At 42.1% G+C, this 19,288-nt stretch overlaps 1 protein-coding gene across 2 annotated transcripts in view; it reads left to right on the top strand.

Annotated features, from left to right (window-relative positions):
* The first annotated feature begins 5,147 nt into the window (after positions 1 to 5,147).
* Positions 5,148 to 19,288, top strand: part of JMY (junction mediating and regulatory protein, p53 cofactor) — a 71,442-nt gene continuing 57,301 nt past the window's right edge. For both annotated transcript variants that reach the window (XM_064439628.1, XM_064439627.1), the window contains exon 1: positions 5,148 to 6,044. In XM_064439628.1, the coding sequence (XP_064295698.1) occupies positions 5,193 to 6,044 (852 nt within the window). In that variant the 5' untranslated portion in view covers positions 5,148 to 5,192. The remainder of the gene's footprint in view (positions 6,045 to 19,288) is intronic.

The following is a 19,288-nucleotide window of genomic DNA, read 5'->3' as shown; positions in this document are numbered from 1 at the left end:
CATGGGAGACAGACCTCCATGAAATTCTCCAACATGGGTCTTTTCCACAGGCTACAGTCTTTCACAAACTGCTCCAGCATGGGTCCTTTCCATAAGGGGCAGTCCTTCAGGAACAGACTGCTCCAGCATGGGTTCCTTGAAGAGTCACAAGTCCTGCCAGCAAACCTGCTCCAGTGTGGGCTCCTTTCCACAGGGCTGAAGGTCCTGCCAGAAGCCTGCTCCAGCATGGGCTTCCACAGGGTCACAGACTCCTTCGGGCACATCCACCTTCTCTGGCATAGGGGCTCCCCACCATTAACCTCCATGGGCTGCAGGGGGACAGCCTGCCTCACTATGGTCTTCACCACAGCCTGCGGGGCAATCTCTGCTCCAGCACCTCCTCCCCTCCTTCTTCACTGACCTTGGGGTCTGCAAGGTTGTTCCTCTCACATATTCTCACTATTGTCTTCCAGCTGCTGTTGTGCAGCAGTTTTTACCCTTTTATAAACATGTTATCCCAGAGGCACTACCTCTGCTGCTGATGGGCTCAGCCTTGGCCAGCGGTGGGTCCCTCTTGGAGCCGGCTGGTGTTGGCTCTATGGGACATGGGGGAAAGCTTCTGGCATCTTGTCAGAAAAGCCACCCCTTCAGACCCCCTCCCCCTACCAAAAGCGGTCAAAAGCTGAGTGGTATTCAACCCATTCTTTTCACCCAAAAGGCTATCCAGATTTCTTCAGATAAATATTTTTCCATACATTCAAACTACTTTAGTACAGGCCTGCTGTGATCTTGCAGACACACGAGGTTTGTCAGGCTATTAATCTCCCCATCACTGTATCAAGGAGAGAGAAGATGGAACCTCTAAGACTACTTAAAAACATCTAAACTGTTTTCTTGTTCCACTGATTAATGAGAAGGCAGACTGTATTCACTACCACAGGAACAATAATTTCCTTTTTTTTAGATTCATGTAGGTATTTCGTCTGTTATAAACTGATGCTTGTTCTGTGGTTTGTGGCTTCCCCGCCTAGTTACAAATGTTCTTGATTGAGTTGAATTGTGGATGTGGCTAAACATATTGCTTCCTCTTTCCTTGATTAATAGCTTCCAATGCCCCACTACAGTCTTGATGTTGCTGCACAGCTCAGTACTCTGTATTCAGAGCCAAGTAGGCATCTTCTTTGTAGATCAATATTTTTAGGAATCTCAAAATATTATGACTGGAGTTTTTCCCTCTTGTCTTCAAAGAAAATATTACTTTTTGGGGAACTGTTTGATAAAATTTTCTTCATTTTATCATGAGATCTTAAGCATGCCAAAAAGTATTTTTCTTTAAGTTCAAAATATTTCTTGCATTTTTGCACTTAAGACAAAAAATCAAGTATTTTTAAAAAACTTTGTAATTCTCAAAGCTACAAAGTGTTCCTTCTGTCATCAGGATCATTTCCCCTGTTGCCATGTACTTGGGTGGAGCACCTAAGAATATCGTTTCTGTAAACAAACAAGTTTATGAATTGCTTTGTAAACCACTAAAAAGAGCTGCAAGCACTGTCGCTCCCAACTCATCCAGCCTGCAAGACAGGACTGCTCCAATTGTCTCTCTTGTTGCAAAGTGGTTTTTGTCTACCACAGAGGCGCCCAGCAATCACTAATCTACCCCACACATGTGCAAGTAAGTACATATGTGCAATTCCACAGGGCTTCATCCCACCACCAGCCCAGTTCTGTATGTATTATGTACACATCTGCCCAGGCAGGCTACCTTTTGTGCTGAATTTGGATTCTGTAGTTTCCTTATTTTCCCAGCACCAACGGGACCAGAGATCATGTCTGAGAACCAGCAGATGCAGGCTCAGGGAACTGATACTGCAAGGCAGAAAAAGCACAGAGTAAGTCCTGGAAGTTTGCAAACCTACTCTTCACTGGCTTACTAATTCAAGATCTTATTAAATATCGCTGCTTGGAGACTGCCCAGGGATAGCAATTACTCAGAGTACTCCCTGCCTTGAAAGTTCTGGCTCTTGACCCAGTTCTTATGAAGAAAATAGGACATCAATTGAATTCCTAACCTTACATTTCAGCTCACTAGCGACAGGATGCTTGTGGCTCTCAAAAAGCCTTGGCTCTATAAAATATAACAATCCACCTTGTTGGCTGAGTAACTGCTAGTTCTGACAGCCCTGTTGGTAAGGTTAACTAGGGATCTCTCATGTGCGCAGTTTCCATGATGGTGATGGGATCCTCATGTGCTGAAACGCCATAGTCTTGGCAGCAGCATGGCAGTAGTTCCCTTTTCTCCAGACAGCTTGGGTTTTCTTCAGAGACAAGCCCCAGTAGTTCTTTCAGTTGCTGCAATCTTGGCACCACTTAAAAGTGTGGGAATCAACTGCACGTCAGGCTGGTTAAGTTCTGCCTCACTCACTTCTGCTTAGTGATGAAGAGTACACCCCACCACAAGCCCGGTTCAGAAAGCAATTTAGGCCTTTAAGAATGTACTTTTAATTTTTTGCTTGTTTATTTGGGAGAAATCAGTGATGTGTTTCCTTTAACCACCCCTACGAACAATTCACCAACATCCACAAAGCCTGCCTTAATATGTTTTTGAATGACAAGTTATGCATGTCCCCCAGTACAGAAGTTACTATGAACGCTACTCAGGGCTCCTTGGTAACGTGATTTTGAAAAATTGCTATGTTCTTCCAGGTTTTTCTGTAAGCATACAATTTTGGCAAAATCAATGGCTCTTGATAGCTGATGGGACAGCTTTTCTGCTGCATGAAGAGAGGCCTGTCAGAAACTTGATTGTAGCCAAGTGATTGTCAGAATTTTTTCAGCCAGTGCCCAGATGTTACATTTACCCAATATCTGCTTTAATCATACTGGCTTGCCCCTCTGCTGAGAACAGCCAGGCTAAAACTGCTTTGAAGACCTCAGCCTCCACAGTAACATACCTGAAATGCTAAGACTCTGATCCTTTGGCTGATGAGCAATTTTGAATCCATGCGTAATTCTCTTAAGCCTGGAAATATAGACATACCTATATGGTTGCATCTTCATTGTTTTAATTTTTCTTTCATGCATTACTAAGACAAAGTTGGATTGCTGCTTACATTCATCTACTGAAAATTTGTTTCTGAATACTTAACAAAAAGAGACTGTACTTCCTCCACCAATATGTTCTTTGCTTGCTTGCTTGGCCACTTCACGTGGGGCATAATCCAATCTTCCAGATCATTTCACAGGTGCTTTGATCTGGTGCCTAAATTTATGGTAGCAGAAAGAATGCTGCTCTCCAAGACGTACAGCACACATCATTCTTAGCTTTAGAACGCACATACGGTCCTTCCTCTGCCTGCTGCGCCGTAATTTCCTCTTTTCTAACTGCTGTGACTGAGTAATGTAACCCAAAGACGTAACCTTGATTCTCCTGCATATATGAGGCTGCTTTGTTAATGACCAGAGAATCTTCGGCCTGCCAGAGGCCCTCCTCAAATACTTTGGCCTCCAAGGACAGGATGCTAGTCAACACAGTAACCTTACAAAAAAGCTGTGACTCACTCTTGATTCTCTGGCAAACTCAGTTGAGAATATCTTATTTCCCCAGTGCTTCCTCTAATTTGGAGGAGGACAGTATCATAGATAGGCCAATCAATATTGCCTACTGATCTTATTTTTGATGCAAGTATTTTGGGATTGTTATAGTAAGAAATAGTCTTTTTTTTTCATTTATACAAGAGGAGGAATGGAATACCCCACAGGGCACCAGGAAACCAGCCCTTGGCCTTGGAATCACAGGTGATTCATCATTCCTTTCAGACATGCTTATGAGAGTTGACTGTGTTGGCTTACTGTAACCTACGTGCTCTGCAATACACTTTGAAACCTCAGAGAGCACTGCAGGCACTGCCAATTCTTAAGCAGGACTGGCCAACACGAGCACAAAAAGCTGTGTCTCAGCACATTTACTTCAGATATAGAAGTATGCAATTGCCCATGACAGCTATTTCAGAGCACTGCCTTGTCTCCAGGTCTCACACAGATGCTGCACTCTTCTGCAGCCCAACCACACGCGCAAAATTCTGCTGCACTGCATACCGTTAGGCACTCTTTATAATGGGATCTTTGCAGTATTTCAGTTCAACCTCTAATCGGAATGAAGTCATACAATTAAAACGAGCTGCTGAAACACCACATCCTTTCCTGTGCCCACTCAGAAAGCCACTTTACAGGAAAAGCAGAAACAAACCCTCCACAGACACCATTCCCCGCGGGAGGGCCCGGATGGGCCCCCACACTTAGAAGCCTAGTAGCAGCTTGGGGGCGGAGGCCGCGGCATGGAGCACTGGCTGCAGTCCGGCGCAGGGCCGCCGCGTCCCGCCGGGCTGGCAGGGGTTAACAGCCATGCCGGAGCCGCAGCGAAAAAAGCCAGCGCTGCCTCGGAAGCTGCCCGCCGGCGGCAGCCAGCCTCACCCCAAACCGACCGCTCCTCCCGGGGCGGAACCCCCCGCCCCAACGGCCCCGCCGCGGCCCAGCGCGCGCCCTTCCCAGCGGGCAGCGCGCGGCGCCCCCACGGCCGCGCTGTCCACCCGATGGGGAGGCGGGACACAGCCCCACCCCGCCCTCCGCGGGAGCGCCAGGAGGGAGGACGGGAGGTGCGGCGGGCGTGGCCGGCGGAGAAAGGGGCGGCACCCGCCGGGGTAACTATGGCGATAGCCAATGGGAAAGGCGTTCTGCGGGGCGGGAGGCGGGGCTTAAAGGGGGCGGGGCCGGCGCTGAGTTGCCGCAGCGCCGCCGCCGCTTGTAAACAGATCCGGCCCCACGTGACGTGTGCGAGTACCTGTGCGGGGGCACCGGGCATTGTCCGCCGCGGCGGCGGGTCGATGACCAGAGGTGGCGGCGGTCCCAGGGGCAGGAGGAGGAGGAGGAGGCTTTCTCAGCGACGGGCTGCGAGCGGAGAGGAGGGGACTCCTCTCTGTACCCCCACCCCGTTCCCCCACCTCCCTCGCCGCTCCGGCGGGGACCCGGCGCATCCTCCCGCCGCAGCGCCTTCCCCGTCCCGCCGCTGCTAAGATGGCTGGTGGCGGGCGGTGAGGCGGGGCTGCGGGCAGCCGTTACTGTCCGGCGCGCGGCGCGGCGGGGAGAGCGGGGGGGCTGAGGGGACGGGAGCGTCGAGGGTGGGGGCGGCGTGCGTGCGTGGGAAGCCGCGCAGCGCCATGTCCGCCTTCGCCCTGGAGGAAACGCTGGAGGCCGACTGGGTGGCCGTGAGGCCTCACGCCTTCCAGGAGCGGGAGAAGCAGAAGTTTGTCTTCATCGTGGCCTGGAACGAGATCGAGGGCAAGTTCGCCATCACCTGCCATAACCGCACGGCGCAGCGCCAGCGCAGCGGCTCGCGGGAGCTCCGCCGCGGCGGCCCCGCCGAGGCCAGAGCCGCCCCCAAGGCTGGCAGCCCCTCAGCACGCAGGGGCCCGGCCTCGGGCTCGGACTCGGGCCCGCCGCGGGGCGCGGCGGCCGAGGCGCTGCCGAAGAGCCCGCTGTGCGGCAGGAGCGGCCCGGCCCGGCGGCCGCGGCGAAGCCTGGGGGCGGCAGGTGCCGCCGAAGATATCGAAGTGCTGGAGCTGGGGAAGGAGGAGGCGGCCGGCGCCGTGTCGCTGCCGCCCGCGCTGCTGCCGGCGGCTGAGCCGGCCGCTGCCGACGCCGAGCCCGCGGGGGAGGAGTGCAGCTGGGCCGGCCTCTTCTCGTTCCAGGACCTGCGGGCTGTGCACCAGCAGCTGTGCTCGGTGAACTCGGAGCTGGAGCCCTACCTGCCTTCCTTCCCCGAGGAGCCGTCGGGCATGTGGACGGTGCTGTTCGGAGCCCCGGAGCTCTCCGAGCAGGAGATGGACGCTCTCTGCTACAAACTGCAAGTGTACCTGGTCCACAGCTTGGATACCTGCGGCTGGAAGATCCTTTCGCAGGTCCTCTTCACTGAGACTGACGACCCCGAGGAGTATTACGAGAGCCTGAGCGAGCTGCGACAGAAGGGGTACGAGGAGGTGCTGCAGCGGGCGCGCAGGCGAATCCAGGAGGTGAGGCTGCCCCATGGTCCACATATCTCCACCTTAGCGTTACCTTTTCCTTACTCTGTTACATCTTCTTTAGTGGTTCTCTCCAGCTGTCCCGCCTCTACCTTTGCGAAATCGGTTGAACGGGCCAAAAAAAAGTACAGGACAACCTGCTAGTTAAAAAAAAAAAAAAAAGAAAGAAAGCTTTGAAAAATCTAAGTAAGAAAATTACGCTTAACCTTTCCAGGGTCTCTAAGGCCAGGATTTAAGAAGGTGCAGATTTCCCTTGTCATCTAAGTGTGTCTCAGTACTTTGTTCTGTGCATTCGAGCGTAGATATTTGTGTTCACAAAGGATCTGATGGGTTTGGCAAGGTCTTGCTCCCATATTTTCATTCTTGCGTTGCTTTGCACCAGGGTGTGTTGGAGGCTGAATTTTCCTGTTTAATGGGAGCAGCAACGTGTTTATTTTGACAGTACAAGTTAGGCACTTGAGGCCAAAAAATTTTGGGTTCCTATGGGCTTTGGGTGCTGAATGTGATATTTCAAGTAAGATGATACGTTCCAGTGGAATTGGAGTAACTACAGCTTTTGTTCTGGTAAGTTCTTGAAGTTGGGATTTTAAAAAGTGGGCTGGTGGGACCTAGCAGTATTTACTATGTTGCTGTTGTTAGTGTCTGACAAGACTTGGATGTTTCAACAGGGCTCTCCGCTTCTCTTTCTCCTACCATACTGTTTAGACAAAAGGAGTTGAGGAGGTTCTGTGAACTTGTAGCATCAGTGTGTGAGACTTTTTTCATGTCTTTGGAGTGACATATATGAATATCCAGATTTTTCCAATGAAGAATGAGAATTGTACAGTTATTTCTATGTTTTGGTGGCCTTGATCCAGAATGTACCTGGATCTATCTAGGTGCGACTGCAAATGAATCAGGTTATGGAAGTTTTTATTTTTGCAAACACCATCTAAAATCTATTGTATGGCTATAGGTCAAGTTTGGGTGCTTCGGCTGCCGGCATATATCCTACCAATGTTATGCATTCAAAAATGTGTGGTGGTGAATGTTCCTTGATGGAGTCTGAGCATATCTGCTTGTGGTCTGTTTTGATGGTGTAATTCTGAGTTTTTGTAGGATTTGGGCCAAGCTTTTTCCTAATGACTGGACTTACAGAGTGTGAGAAAATGGATTTATCAATGATGAAATCACAATAAGAGCATCCAAGTGTAGTAGTGTCAGGTACAAGTTTAGGTCCAAACTGTTGTGTTAGGATGTATCATTGTGATTTCTTCCCCCCCCATCCCCCCCCCAGCTATTTAAAGGGCTGAACTAATCCTCCTTAATTTTGATATACAACTGGTAATCAGTCTAACAGTCTTCTGCAGTAGTTTTAGTTCAGAATACGTGAAAGCATATTGTCTTCTGCATTTCTCTCTTTGACCGCATGAATGTTTGGGAGCGTGTGCTCAGATTCACTTAGCCTTCACCCCTGCAGTTTTTATAGGTAGCTGAGTAGGACAAGAGAAGTTCCTGTGAACATGGGGAGTTGGGCTCTGGGTTCGTAACTCAAAGCATGTGGTGTTTTTGAGGAAACACTAATTTGGAATTACTGTGCAAGAACTCTCTGTTTCATGGAGAGTCTCTACTTTGTTAGCACCAGTAGTGTCAGCAGAAAATAAATTGGTTATGAGTAGCCAATGCAAGCTTTTACCCATCAGGATCTCTGAACTACAACATCTTATTCACTGTTAGTGTTTGGAACTTGGTGCAGACAAAATGGCAGAGCTTGTTTGTGATTTGACTACTCTACAACCTTCCTTTCCCATGGTAACCAATCCAATAGGGTACCTAAAGTCAGTGCAGCTGTACTTCTGTTGGTGTCAGCTGTGGAAATTGGTACCTCTTTAGTTAAAGGTAGTTCATGTTTGAGAAAAGAAATAGAATGACGTGCTCTTTCCCTTTTGGCTCTCAGGTTTCTATTTTCCTTACCTGTTAGTGGTTTATTTGGTCCACAGGAAATGTCTTTCTTTTAAGCAAATACTGGTATTGTTTGTCATTGCAATTCTAAGCAAATGAAGCACTGGATGATGTGTGCTGCTTGGCATTCCTGAAGTAAAGGGTTTTCATACTTTCAAGCAGACCTACTGAATCAATGTTTCATCTCTCACTTTAATTTACTTTTTCATCTGTGCTTGAAATCTGCCTGTTAGCTTTTTAACAATTTTACCTCTCGAAATAACTTTTGGGGAGAAGGGGGAGGGGTTGAGCAGCATTGGTAACCAAAATGGTATCAAGGAGCATAATGAATGTGGAGCATCTTCATTAAAGTAAAATTATGCAAAAAACCCAAGTTTAGAACTCCAAGACTTCGGCTTAACATTTTAAAATATGCCTCCACGGTTTATCATTATTTCACATCTCTCTTATTCCAGGCCAAATTCCTCTGTGCAGTAACATATTACTTGAGAAATGCTTGCAGTTTCCCTTGATTATATTCTCCGGGGTGGAAAAGCAAAGTGAGCAACAAAAACTCTCGTAGTTGTTGTTTCAGCATCTCCTACCTGGCCATCTGTTGCTTTCCATAAGTTACACACAAGCCAGTTTATTTTCACAGCAGTTAATAATAATTGTTGCTCTTTGTAATAGGCGTTTTTATCTCTGCCTCAATTATAAACCTATAATAAGCCTCAAGAATGTTGCAAGTAGAAACAGATCCAAGATGAGGAAGAAAAATAGTTGTAGAGGAACTGTAAGACATGGAATTATTTTCTTCTGCATGATCTGCTGTTTTGAAATAGCACATATTGTATTTTTTCAAATAAAGCTATTAATTCTGGAATTTATGTTAAAGTAAAACCTTTTATCTAAAGGAAATATTGACCTGCCTCATTTGTGAAAACAAATGCTTGTTTGGAGCCCTTGTTCATTATGCTTATGCCTGTTTAGCTGAGTACCTGAGGAATTTTTCAAAGGTCTGAGCTCCCAGATGGAGGCATGATACAGAATTAGTTAACGAACAGATAAAAGGTGGTATTGTTTTAATGGAGAGGATGACACTGAATCTTTATTTGAGATTTCAGCTTCTTGGCCAGTATTTCCAACAGCTTAAAGTTTGCACCTAGAAGGCAGAAGTTGTTCTGTGTACTCTTGTTTCTGCCAGTTTCCTGCCTATGTTCCTCCCCATATAACATGGGAGGAGTTTTTCTAGGCTAAGTGTACATGCGTCTAAGTTTTTGTGAGTATAGTAATGTCAAAGATGGTGTCATACCTCTTTGTCAATGCCATGTTGGCAAAAGGTTGAACGTAGTCACAGGTTTGCTGAGTAAAAAGTGGTGCTAGTATAAACTATGATTAAAAGGGTTTGGTGGCTTAGTCACAACAACAAACGTTCTATTGTGTGCTTATCCTTTTACTTGTTCTCGCATGGCAAGTTGTGAGTTTGGGAAGCCTGTCTTTACATTATGTGCCTGCTTCAGCATCTTTAAATTAATGGTACCTATGAATCTCTTTGTTCCTTAGAGCTCTTAATTGCTATGGCAGTCTGAAATTTGGTGGATAATAGCCTACAGGATCTTTTAATGCTGGTTATAAAACTAGCCAGAAACTTGCTTTCATTTTATTGTTGCTCTATGAGTTCCAGTATCTGCAGGCAGACTGTAAAGACCATTTTAGATCTCTGTTCTGTGTGTGTTCTTCTGAATTGCTTTAGTAGAAGAGTTCAGAAACACTCTTTAGTGATGATTAAATTATGAAGAAATTCCAAGAGCATCTTATTTTCTGTGGCTAATCTAAGACTGCCATGGGAGTGGGGACCTGGTGTTTTTAACCTCCTTCCCCTATATAGTGAAATATTTTAGCAAGCACTAGAATAGGCCTGTGAACTTTTATACTTACATCGGTTGGCTTAATTTTCTTTTGATTCAAAGGGCTAGAAGGGTTGAGAAAAAAATGATATAAAAAGCTTTTGTCTATTTTGTTACAGTAACAAGTTGTATGAGAAGAAAATGTAGGGTTTTGGACAAAAATCTGTGCTGTCACTACTTAAGTCAGTATGTATACAATTTTTTTTTTAAATTACTTGCACAGCTTTAGTAGGGAAGTATTTTTTGTTTTCAGTGAATGAAATATGATTATAAATCATGCAAATTAATAAGTAATTGATTTGGTTATAGATCATGGACTTTCACATTTGTGTCCAAGGGTGCTGTCACATATTCCTGTTTATATCAAAAAAGCTAAATAATATCCATAGGTTATTCTTTGTTTTGTTAAACCTGTTCTAATACTTTAGAGAAAATTAATATTCAGGATTGTCTCGGTAACTAGGAGATTTTTATTTCTTTGCCTATGTGCATTCAGTTCTGAAGTAAATGTGTATATGGTAGGTGGTGGAGCACTGTACCAAAAATGCAAGTTTTCCAGAAGTAAGGTGACCTGTTTCTATTCAGTGATCTACTGCTAGGCACAGTGTGATTTAAAGAGAGATTTCAACATCAAACTCGTAAATAATGGAAAAGTAAATGGTATTAAACACTACAAAAAAGTATTCAGTGTTTCAGTCATACAAAACATAAATGCTAGCAGTAGTGTTTCCATCAAAACCAATGTAGTTTCAGTCTGTGCAAGAAGCAAAGAAAACTGGATCCTGTATGTTAACTGCAAAATCTAGATTTAGAAGATATAAAAAGCGTCTCAGGAGAGAACACTGGTTCAGGTTTAACTTTGGGAGCAGAGAGGATTAAAATAAGATATACCATGGATTTTTTTCCTCTATTGACCTGAATAGAGCAGAGTTAAGGCTAATGCTGAGCATTCTGGGAATCTGTTGTGGTTTAGCCCCAGTCAGCAACCAAGCACAACGCAGCCGCTTGCTCACTCCTCCCTGGTGGGACAGGGGAGAGAATTGGAAGAGTAAAAGTGAGGCAACTCATGGTTTGAGATAAAGACAGTTTAACAGGTAAAGCAAAAGCTGGGTGCAGAAGCAAAGCAAAACAAGGAATTCATTCACCGCTTCCCATCGGCAGGCGGGTGTTCAGTCATCTCCAGGAAAGCAGGGCTCCATCACGCCTAACAATTACTTGGGAAAACAAACACCGTCCCTCCAAACGTCCCCCCTTCCTTCTTCTTCCCCAGCTTTATATACTGAGCATGACATCATATGGTATGGAACATCCTGTTGGTCAGTTGATGTCAGCTGTCCCGGCTGTGCCCCCTCCCAGCTTCTTGTGCACCCGGCAGAGCACGGGGAGCTGAAAAAGTCCTTGACCAGTGTAAGTGCTACTTAGCAACAACTAAAACATCTCCACATTATCACCGCTGTTTCCAGCAAAAATCCAAAACATAGTCACATACTAGCTGCTATGAAGAAATTTAACTCTATCCCAGCTGAAACCAGGACAAAATCCAACTTATTTTTGTTTGAAAGCTTATTTTTACATACTCATTATTTGCAGTATTAACACTTGTTTCCAGTAAAACTGTTCTGATTCACTTCTGAATACTTTGTAAATAGGCTATTTAAGTACCGTACCAGTACTGTAAGTTAGTACTAACCAAAATGTAATATGTCAGCAGCTGTAGGGCATGCTCTGTAGAACATGTAAGTAGACTCCAAGTTCTTAGGAGACATGTGATAATAGTACTCTGGGTAGTTCGTATGTTGCTGTCCAACCAAGGATTTTCTTCCTTGTCAGCCATCATCTTTTTATTTATCCAATTTGCAGCTGGAATAATTAGCAGTTATTTCTGGTTGTAACAAAGTAGTCTTAGGTTAATATTTTAAAGGCTCAGTATTTTAGGTGTTGGAAGTTCACACCTGATTCATTCTGTAAGCATCAGATCCAATAGCAAGGATACTGTAATACATTTTCAGATAAGAAGAATTAAATGTGGAGTAGTTCCCCCCCTTCCCCTTTTCTGCAAATAATAGTCTAAGTCACACAGATATTAGGTAATTTATTTTCAGTGTTTCAGTGAGTTTCTGTAATGTGTTCTATATATATAAATCCATGTTACAAGGTAAACACTTGATGATGGCATCTGATACTACTTGAATGTGCAGAAGTAAGGTAGAGAAGGCTGTATCACTTGAGGTTCTTGGACCCTTATAGTAGCAAGGACAATTAAATACCCTACAGCTTAATCATATGGTGGACTCAGAGTTGCTGAAAGCCTAAGATGTGATTAAATACCATTTTAAAATACATGCTTTAAAATGGCTTCTAGGCATCCCATATCTAAAGGACATTAGACCATATTACCATACTACTTGCTTCTCCTTTAGTCTCTGCATTAAAACTTCCTAAGTCCTAAGCAAAATAACAATTTACCTTTTAACTGAAAATGTTATCTTTTATCCTTCCTCCATTTGATATCTTCCTGAGTAAATGTTGGCCGTTTTTTTCTACTACTATTCCCTTTTACTTACATTTTATAGGTAACAGCAAATTATTTCAAAGATTTATAGACTAGTGATCATAGGTTAGAGATTTTTTTTCATTTTTGTCAATCTTTGTGTTGTCTCTTTTCCAGTCCCAGTGTGATACTTGTTCTAGATTAGAAGTTTGGTTTGGGGTTTTTGAGTTTGGTTGGTGGTGTTTTTTTTTTTCCCTACAGTGTACTTACAGCATATATATGTAGATAGACTTCATACATTGTTTTATTAATGCCTTATTAAGTTAGACAAGAGCTCTCTGAAGACGATGAATACTACTGCTGTATCTGAAAACAGCAGAATGCTTAAAATAATGTACACTTCTTCAAAACATGTCTCAATGATATGTACACAGAGAAGGACATTTGCCTGAAAAATGAGGTCTTCCTTGACAGACCTTAAGTCTTACATGAAAAATTAGTACATTCTGCAGAATATACAATACTGTTCAGTATCATTCTTAGTCAGTAAGCTTAGACTTAATTTTTAGAAACTGAAGACAGCAACCTGCCAGTCTTATAGTTAATTTCCATATCCAGGTCCCTGGGATTAAAAAAAAAAAAGGAAATCAAATGCAATATATCCTCCTCTTAACTGTCTGAACTGGGGTTGGGGAGCCATTTATGTCTTGTATTCTTCCGATCAGATTATTTTATTTGATATTCCCCTCCAAAATTTGAATTGTTTTTTTCCCCTAGATGTAGACTTTCCTCTGTTTTTTTTGTTTAAAGTTTTTCTACTTGATATCCAATTGCAGCATTTTCATATGCCAGAATATTTTGAAGAGGTGTATCACCTGTGTAATAAATACTCTGTAGTCCATTTTGCTCCTCAGCGTTCTCATCTCACTTAATTTCTTAGCTTTTAGAGGTGGTGTTGGTTTGTCTTTTCTTTGTGTTTACCTTGGTCTTGCATATTTTTCTCAATTTTTACCAGCATTATCTTCTTTCTCTTCAACGGAATGTCCTTCAAGTCAATGCCTTTCTCAATCCAGTAACTTTTTTTTCCTCTCCATTTCTGGCTAGATAGTATTACACAGGCAGGTTTAGAATCTGAAGCAGATTGTTTCTAATTATTTCATCTTCTACATTTCTTGTTGTAATATGACAAGACACTGCTTACAGATGATCAGTGAAGAGTATGTTCTTCTTTACATATGTAGATATTGCTACCACAGACCTGAAGAAGGCATTGAAAAGCAGATTTTTTTCAGAAATGGCTGCACCTACCATTTTTCCTCTTTGGGGAAGTGCTTTTAAAGATCCCTTTTTTGATAGTAGTAGAAACATACCATTGCAGTCCACCAGGAAATTGCTATTACTGGCAAGAACTTCAGTCGAAGTGGGGACTCAGTCCAACTAAAGATACACGTGCAAAACTTTTTTATCTTTTCAAGAGATAAAAACTTACCCATAAGGAAGATAGGATAGGAGGAGAGGGAAAGAGAATGATGGTATTCAACATAATTGAGTTAGGCAATATGAATCTTGTGTGTATATCCGAGCTGTTGCTCAGACCCTATCTGCTAATTAGTGGTTGGCAGTGGAATAAGGTGGGATTGTGGAATGTTGAGCCTGTTTCTTTAGTGGTTGAGAGTATCTTCTGAATAGGCTCAATCCCCTTCCTCCTTTGTTTTCTTCAGAGAAGAATCAACTATTAACATTTGGTGATACTGTAACTCCACTGTGGGTGAGTCTGTAATGCCACATTTTTTTGTACCATACAAAAGCAAGAGAAGCAAATGAATGTGAACAGAGGTCTGTAGAAGAAGCTGCACCTAAAAAGTATTTTGCGGTTTTGGGCAGCTGGAGTACTGGGGAGTTGCCAGTAATGTAACAGTTACGTTGTTTCTTCTCTCTTCCCTGGAAAACAAAGAAACAAACCCCCCCAGTTAAGATAAAATTACTTTAAAATATGCCACAAGTTATTGTTAATTTACTATGTAGTAAAAGCTTGTAAATAAGATATTCTGCTGTTGTAAGCATTTTCCTGTGTTAAAAATTGGATGTCCTGTGACTGGTATTCAGCATGATAGTGCTTTGGGGGAGGGGCCTGTGAGGCTAACAAACTGTAGGTTAAACCATGTAGTCTATACTATTAGAAGATTGAGAGTTCTTGAGGAAGGGAGCCAAAGTTAATATACAGTGGAACGATTCATTTGAATTATTCATACATCTTGCATAGTACTAGCATCACTGTAACCATTTAGAACAATGATCTTGGATAGTTCACTGAAAATCACTACTTTAAGTGCAGCACTGTTTAAGAGCAAACATGCAAGAATGTTTTAAGAACAGTGAGAAAAGAATTTTTCTCCCTTACAGGAAGTAATAGTATGACCTCATCAGAAATCTGGTACTGCTACTTGCTAGAATACAGGTTAGTCTTTAAGAATAATTGTTGAAGCCCCTGCATAACTTGAAACAGTATTAAAAAACTAAAGAAAATAGTTGAAATTTGTTGGGCAGTAGATTGGATGAACTCATAGTATCTGCCAATCATAAGCTGTATAAATTAATAAGGGAAGTGTGTTTTTGTTTTAATTAGTTTGTTGTTGAAGCTTGCCCAGTTTCCATTTTTCTGAAGAATTTGGGCCTGAATATAAACCAAACCATTATTAGTTGGTCTGAGAACTTCATAAAGAATTTTAGCACACAGTGGTAGACATTAAGTTGAAATGTCTCTGCAAATGTCTCCTTGTTACTAGCTCTTGCTTGTCAACTGTGCCCATTATTATTAGTAACCTTATTAGAGGCTCATTTGTTCAATTTGGATTTTACTTTTGAATGAACTCTTCTGGTCGTAGGCAGAAAGGTGTTTTGATGTGCAGAGAACTTCCCTGGCAAGCTAGTTTTTGAAAATCATTATCTGGAGCTGCTCATAGTAGATATAAATAGAATGCTAGTGGTATATCTGCCTATGACTCCGCTCACCAGTTGCAAACATTATGGCAGAGGTTGTGTTCTGTTAGAAACCGTTTAATGGTAAGACCCTTTGTCTAGGTTTCCTTTCTATTATTTTATGTTTGTAGTTTATATAGTAAAAGTTATTAAATGTATGCCTTTTTTTTTATTATCACATATGGGGCAGACTAACATTACCCATTCAGAAAAATGTGAATGCTTAGTAGATTTTTTTGTCAATGAGTTGCTCCTGGAAAAGTGTTATAAAGCACTTCCAGTCATTCAGCAACCTTTTTTTTTTTTTCTGAAAGTAATTTGAGTACCTCTGCTCTCTTAAATGGTAATGGAAATTTTTGTTTGTTTTATGCTAGTGTTATAGTACTTTCCAAAATGCATTTGTAGGCAAATGTTTATATGACCTTCTTTTGGAAAAAAATGCTATGATATTCAGGTGAGGGAGCAGGATGTGTTCTTTTTCCTTTGAAAATGTTGTTTAAATAATAAATTATCATTTGCTTATGATGACTTGTAGACAATTTAAGTGGGTCATCTAAAATTAGTATTAGCACAACTTTTCGCATAACAGCATTGCATCGTGAGTTGTTTTGAACTTCTTCAGGGAGAGAGTATTGTAAAAGACTTTCAAATAACTTAGAATCATAGATTACTATGTTAGAAGAAACCACTCTGCGTTTTCTAGTTGAACCCCATGCTTTAAATAGAACTGATTTTGATTAGGGTGGTGGTGTTTTTTTTTTTTTTTTAAGAAAAAAACAACTTTAAGTTACTGTGCTTTATATCTGTTTCAAGGAAATTTAAAAAAAGAAAAAGAAACAAATGTATTCAGTTGTGAAGCCTTTGAGGGAGTAAGTCTGTAGGTCAGTTTTAGAAGTTTCTGAAAGTTAAAATTTTTCTATAAATAGCACTGTGGCTTCAGAGCCCAAGTTCTTCATCCTTCAGTAATGTGTTATTTGTTTATAATCATCAGATGTCAAATTAAAATTCTGACATTTTGTCACTTCAGAGTAGTATAATTCAGCAAAAGTCCATATGGGGAGGTGCTTAAAAAATCTCAAACTACTTGCAATATTGGAGCTGTTCTGGGAGAGTTGAATTAATAGGTAAATGGTATGTGTTACTTCAGTTGTGTTTTATCTATGCATGACAAAGCTGCATGATTTTATTTCTCTGCAACATTTAAACTGTGTAACCTTTCCCCATCATTTCTCCATGAAAACAGGTACAAAACCAACCCAAATGGGTAACATCAGAGAATAGAAGCTGTGTTCACCTGATATTAATATAAATTGCTTTTGTCTGAAATGTTGTGCTCTTACAAAAGCTATTTAATAGCTTGTTATTTACATGATATTTGCTGTTAGAGTAAGAGGAAAAATAGTGCACATGCTATGGGATTACAGGAGTTTCCTGGTATCTTATTTAGCCTTTTGCTACTATTAGTGGGCTGTAAATGTGTTCTTCCTATTAGGCTTTCTTTGATATTGTATTGAATCTTCCAATAGAAAAAGCCATTATTTTAGCTTAGAAACTTTAAAACTGCATTTAGTCATGCATAATGGTGTTTCCTTCTTAGACGTGCCTTTCCATGATTTCACCATTGTATAAGGTGCTGTAAATGTTGAAACAGTGCTGAACTGTACTAGCCTTGAGAAATCATACAAAGGGCCATTTGAGTTAACTGTCAGCTGTCATCCAGGGTTTAAAGGTGGCTCATCAGCCCTGTTGAAGGGAGCTGAAGAACTGGATCATCAGCTTGCTAGTGCTGAAAGGGGGGGGGGGGGGGAATCCTATTGATTTCTGTCCACCCTCCTTCAGCTTTGTGTTCCTTCCTGTTGTGCTGTTCTGTCCTTGTAGTGTGCTGATTCAACTCAGTAAATTAATTGAAGAGAAACTACAGAAAAATAGCTTTCTGCCACATGCTCAGTTAGTTTGCTGAAGGGTATGAGAAATAGCAAAGTCAGTGCAGTGGAGTCACCTGAGAGGAGAAGGAACAAAGAACTGGGGTGGAACTGGAAGAGAGGGAAGAGGGGATTGGAAGCGGGATCCCTTTCATAGGAGCAAGCTACCTCAGCTTTAAAAAGCAAATTCACCCATACCAGTGCTTTGAATCTGGTATCATCACAAAACTTCACCCTCTTGGAACTAGGTATTTAAAAGTCTAACATAAGTTTTATCAGACATTTGAGAATACCCGCTACCATGCCAAATGCATTGTAAAACTGTTAAGAGTACTAGTTAAGTGCTGCCAATATAATCCCCATAAGCTCACTTCAGAGTGATTTTGATTATACGTCTTAATTTCCTGCCCCCCACCCCCCAGTCAAATTTTCACCTTTGTTTTCATAAAAGAACACTTGCTCTTTAGTGGAGTGGGTATTTGACTCGGCCTGCATCCTGACATTGTAAACCATACACAAGAGTTTTAAGAGTAGCATTGTAATACCTGCTAAGTAAATTTATTCATTGCATGCAAATATTAGTTTTAGCCAGTTGTCAGTTTTGAGGCTCTTGAATATCTTTTCCTGACTAATAGCATAGTTCAGAAGCACAGAAGAAGAGGGTCTATAAACCAAAAGTCAATGTATTTTATGGCACAGCATGAACACTTACATAATGCATGTTCTCAGTCTTCTGGTTTTGGCCTTTTTTTTTTTTTAATCATACTCCTAGAGAAGAAAAATGCCTTACAACTCATTAGGACATGCGTAAAATAAGCTCTTCGCCAAGCCTTCAGGGTGAGGTGTTGCCTAGAAGTCTTTGTGTTCAGAGTTACCATGTTCCAACTGATCAGTCATTCATTAGTGACTTTATATTTTATTTTGCCTCTTTCCAAAGGGAAGGGGTTCTAGAGTGCCATAACAACTTTGAAATACAATGAACAGATCTATTTTATTCATCAAAATGCATTACAATATAAATACTTACTTCTGTGTTACAAAAAGCTGAAGAAAGCCTAGCACTCCTGTACAATGAGCGCTCCTATGTGATTGGCCCTTGTTTGCTACAATTTTTGTTGTGTGTTGGTTTTTTTTTTTGTGGTGGTGCTATTCTAAGTAATATGCTAAATTCAGACAAATAACTGGTTTTTATAGTTACTCATTTGGCATGACAGGGTAACTCAGGAGTGGCACAGCCATGTCACACAGTACGGTAAGGTGATCTGACAAGTACCATCTTAAAATAAAAACAACTTTACCATGATGTTACACATATGTTTATCTTGTTTACAGAAAAGGAGATGCAATGTTTCTAATTGTTGACATCTCCCTCTTGAGCTTTCAGAAGAGGTCTGGCATGCTATACATTGTTAGAGTTGGCAGCTTTAAGCCTGAGCCTTGTGATATTCCAACAAGTTATGTATATACATACAGTTCTGCTGAGAGTTCTATTTAGAATTTTGGGTGGGAGGAGAGAAGTTACATTGTTCAGTAATGATGCATACATGGAAATAATGTTTTGGCTGCCTTGGCTATGTTAAAATACTGCTTCAATTTTTCTTACCCAGTTCAGTTCTTTTCTATGGGCTTGTATTACAGGTAGTGTATTGAAATGAGGTGCATTTTGGTAGGCAGTGTAAATGAACTTGGCAGAAGTAATTGTTGCTGTCCTAGGAGCTATTAATCTAAGCCTAAGTTAAGATAACTCATATGAGTGAAGAGAGGCCAGGCAATCTGCAGCGTGCTGGTCTGATGTGCTGTCTTGTAGTGGATTGACCGTGGCCACCATGTGCCCACCAAGCTGCTGTATTGCTCCCCTTCCTCAGCTGGGCAAGGTCAGAAAATATGACAAAAGGCTTATGGGTTGAGATAAGGACCGGGAGATCACTCAGCAACTACCAGCACAGACAAAAGAGGCTCGACTTGGGGAAATCAGTTTAATTTACTGCTAATCAAGTCAGAGTAGGATAATGAGAA

This window comes from Phalacrocorax carbo, chromosome Z, assembly GCF_963921805.1.
Source record: "Phalacrocorax carbo chromosome Z, bPhaCar2.1, whole genome shotgun sequence".
NCBI classification, from domain to species: domain Eukaryota; kingdom Metazoa; phylum Chordata; class Aves; order Suliformes; family Phalacrocoracidae; genus Phalacrocorax; species Phalacrocorax carbo.
Note: the sequence above shows the minus strand (reverse complement) of the source record. Positions and strands in the feature narration are given on the sequence as shown.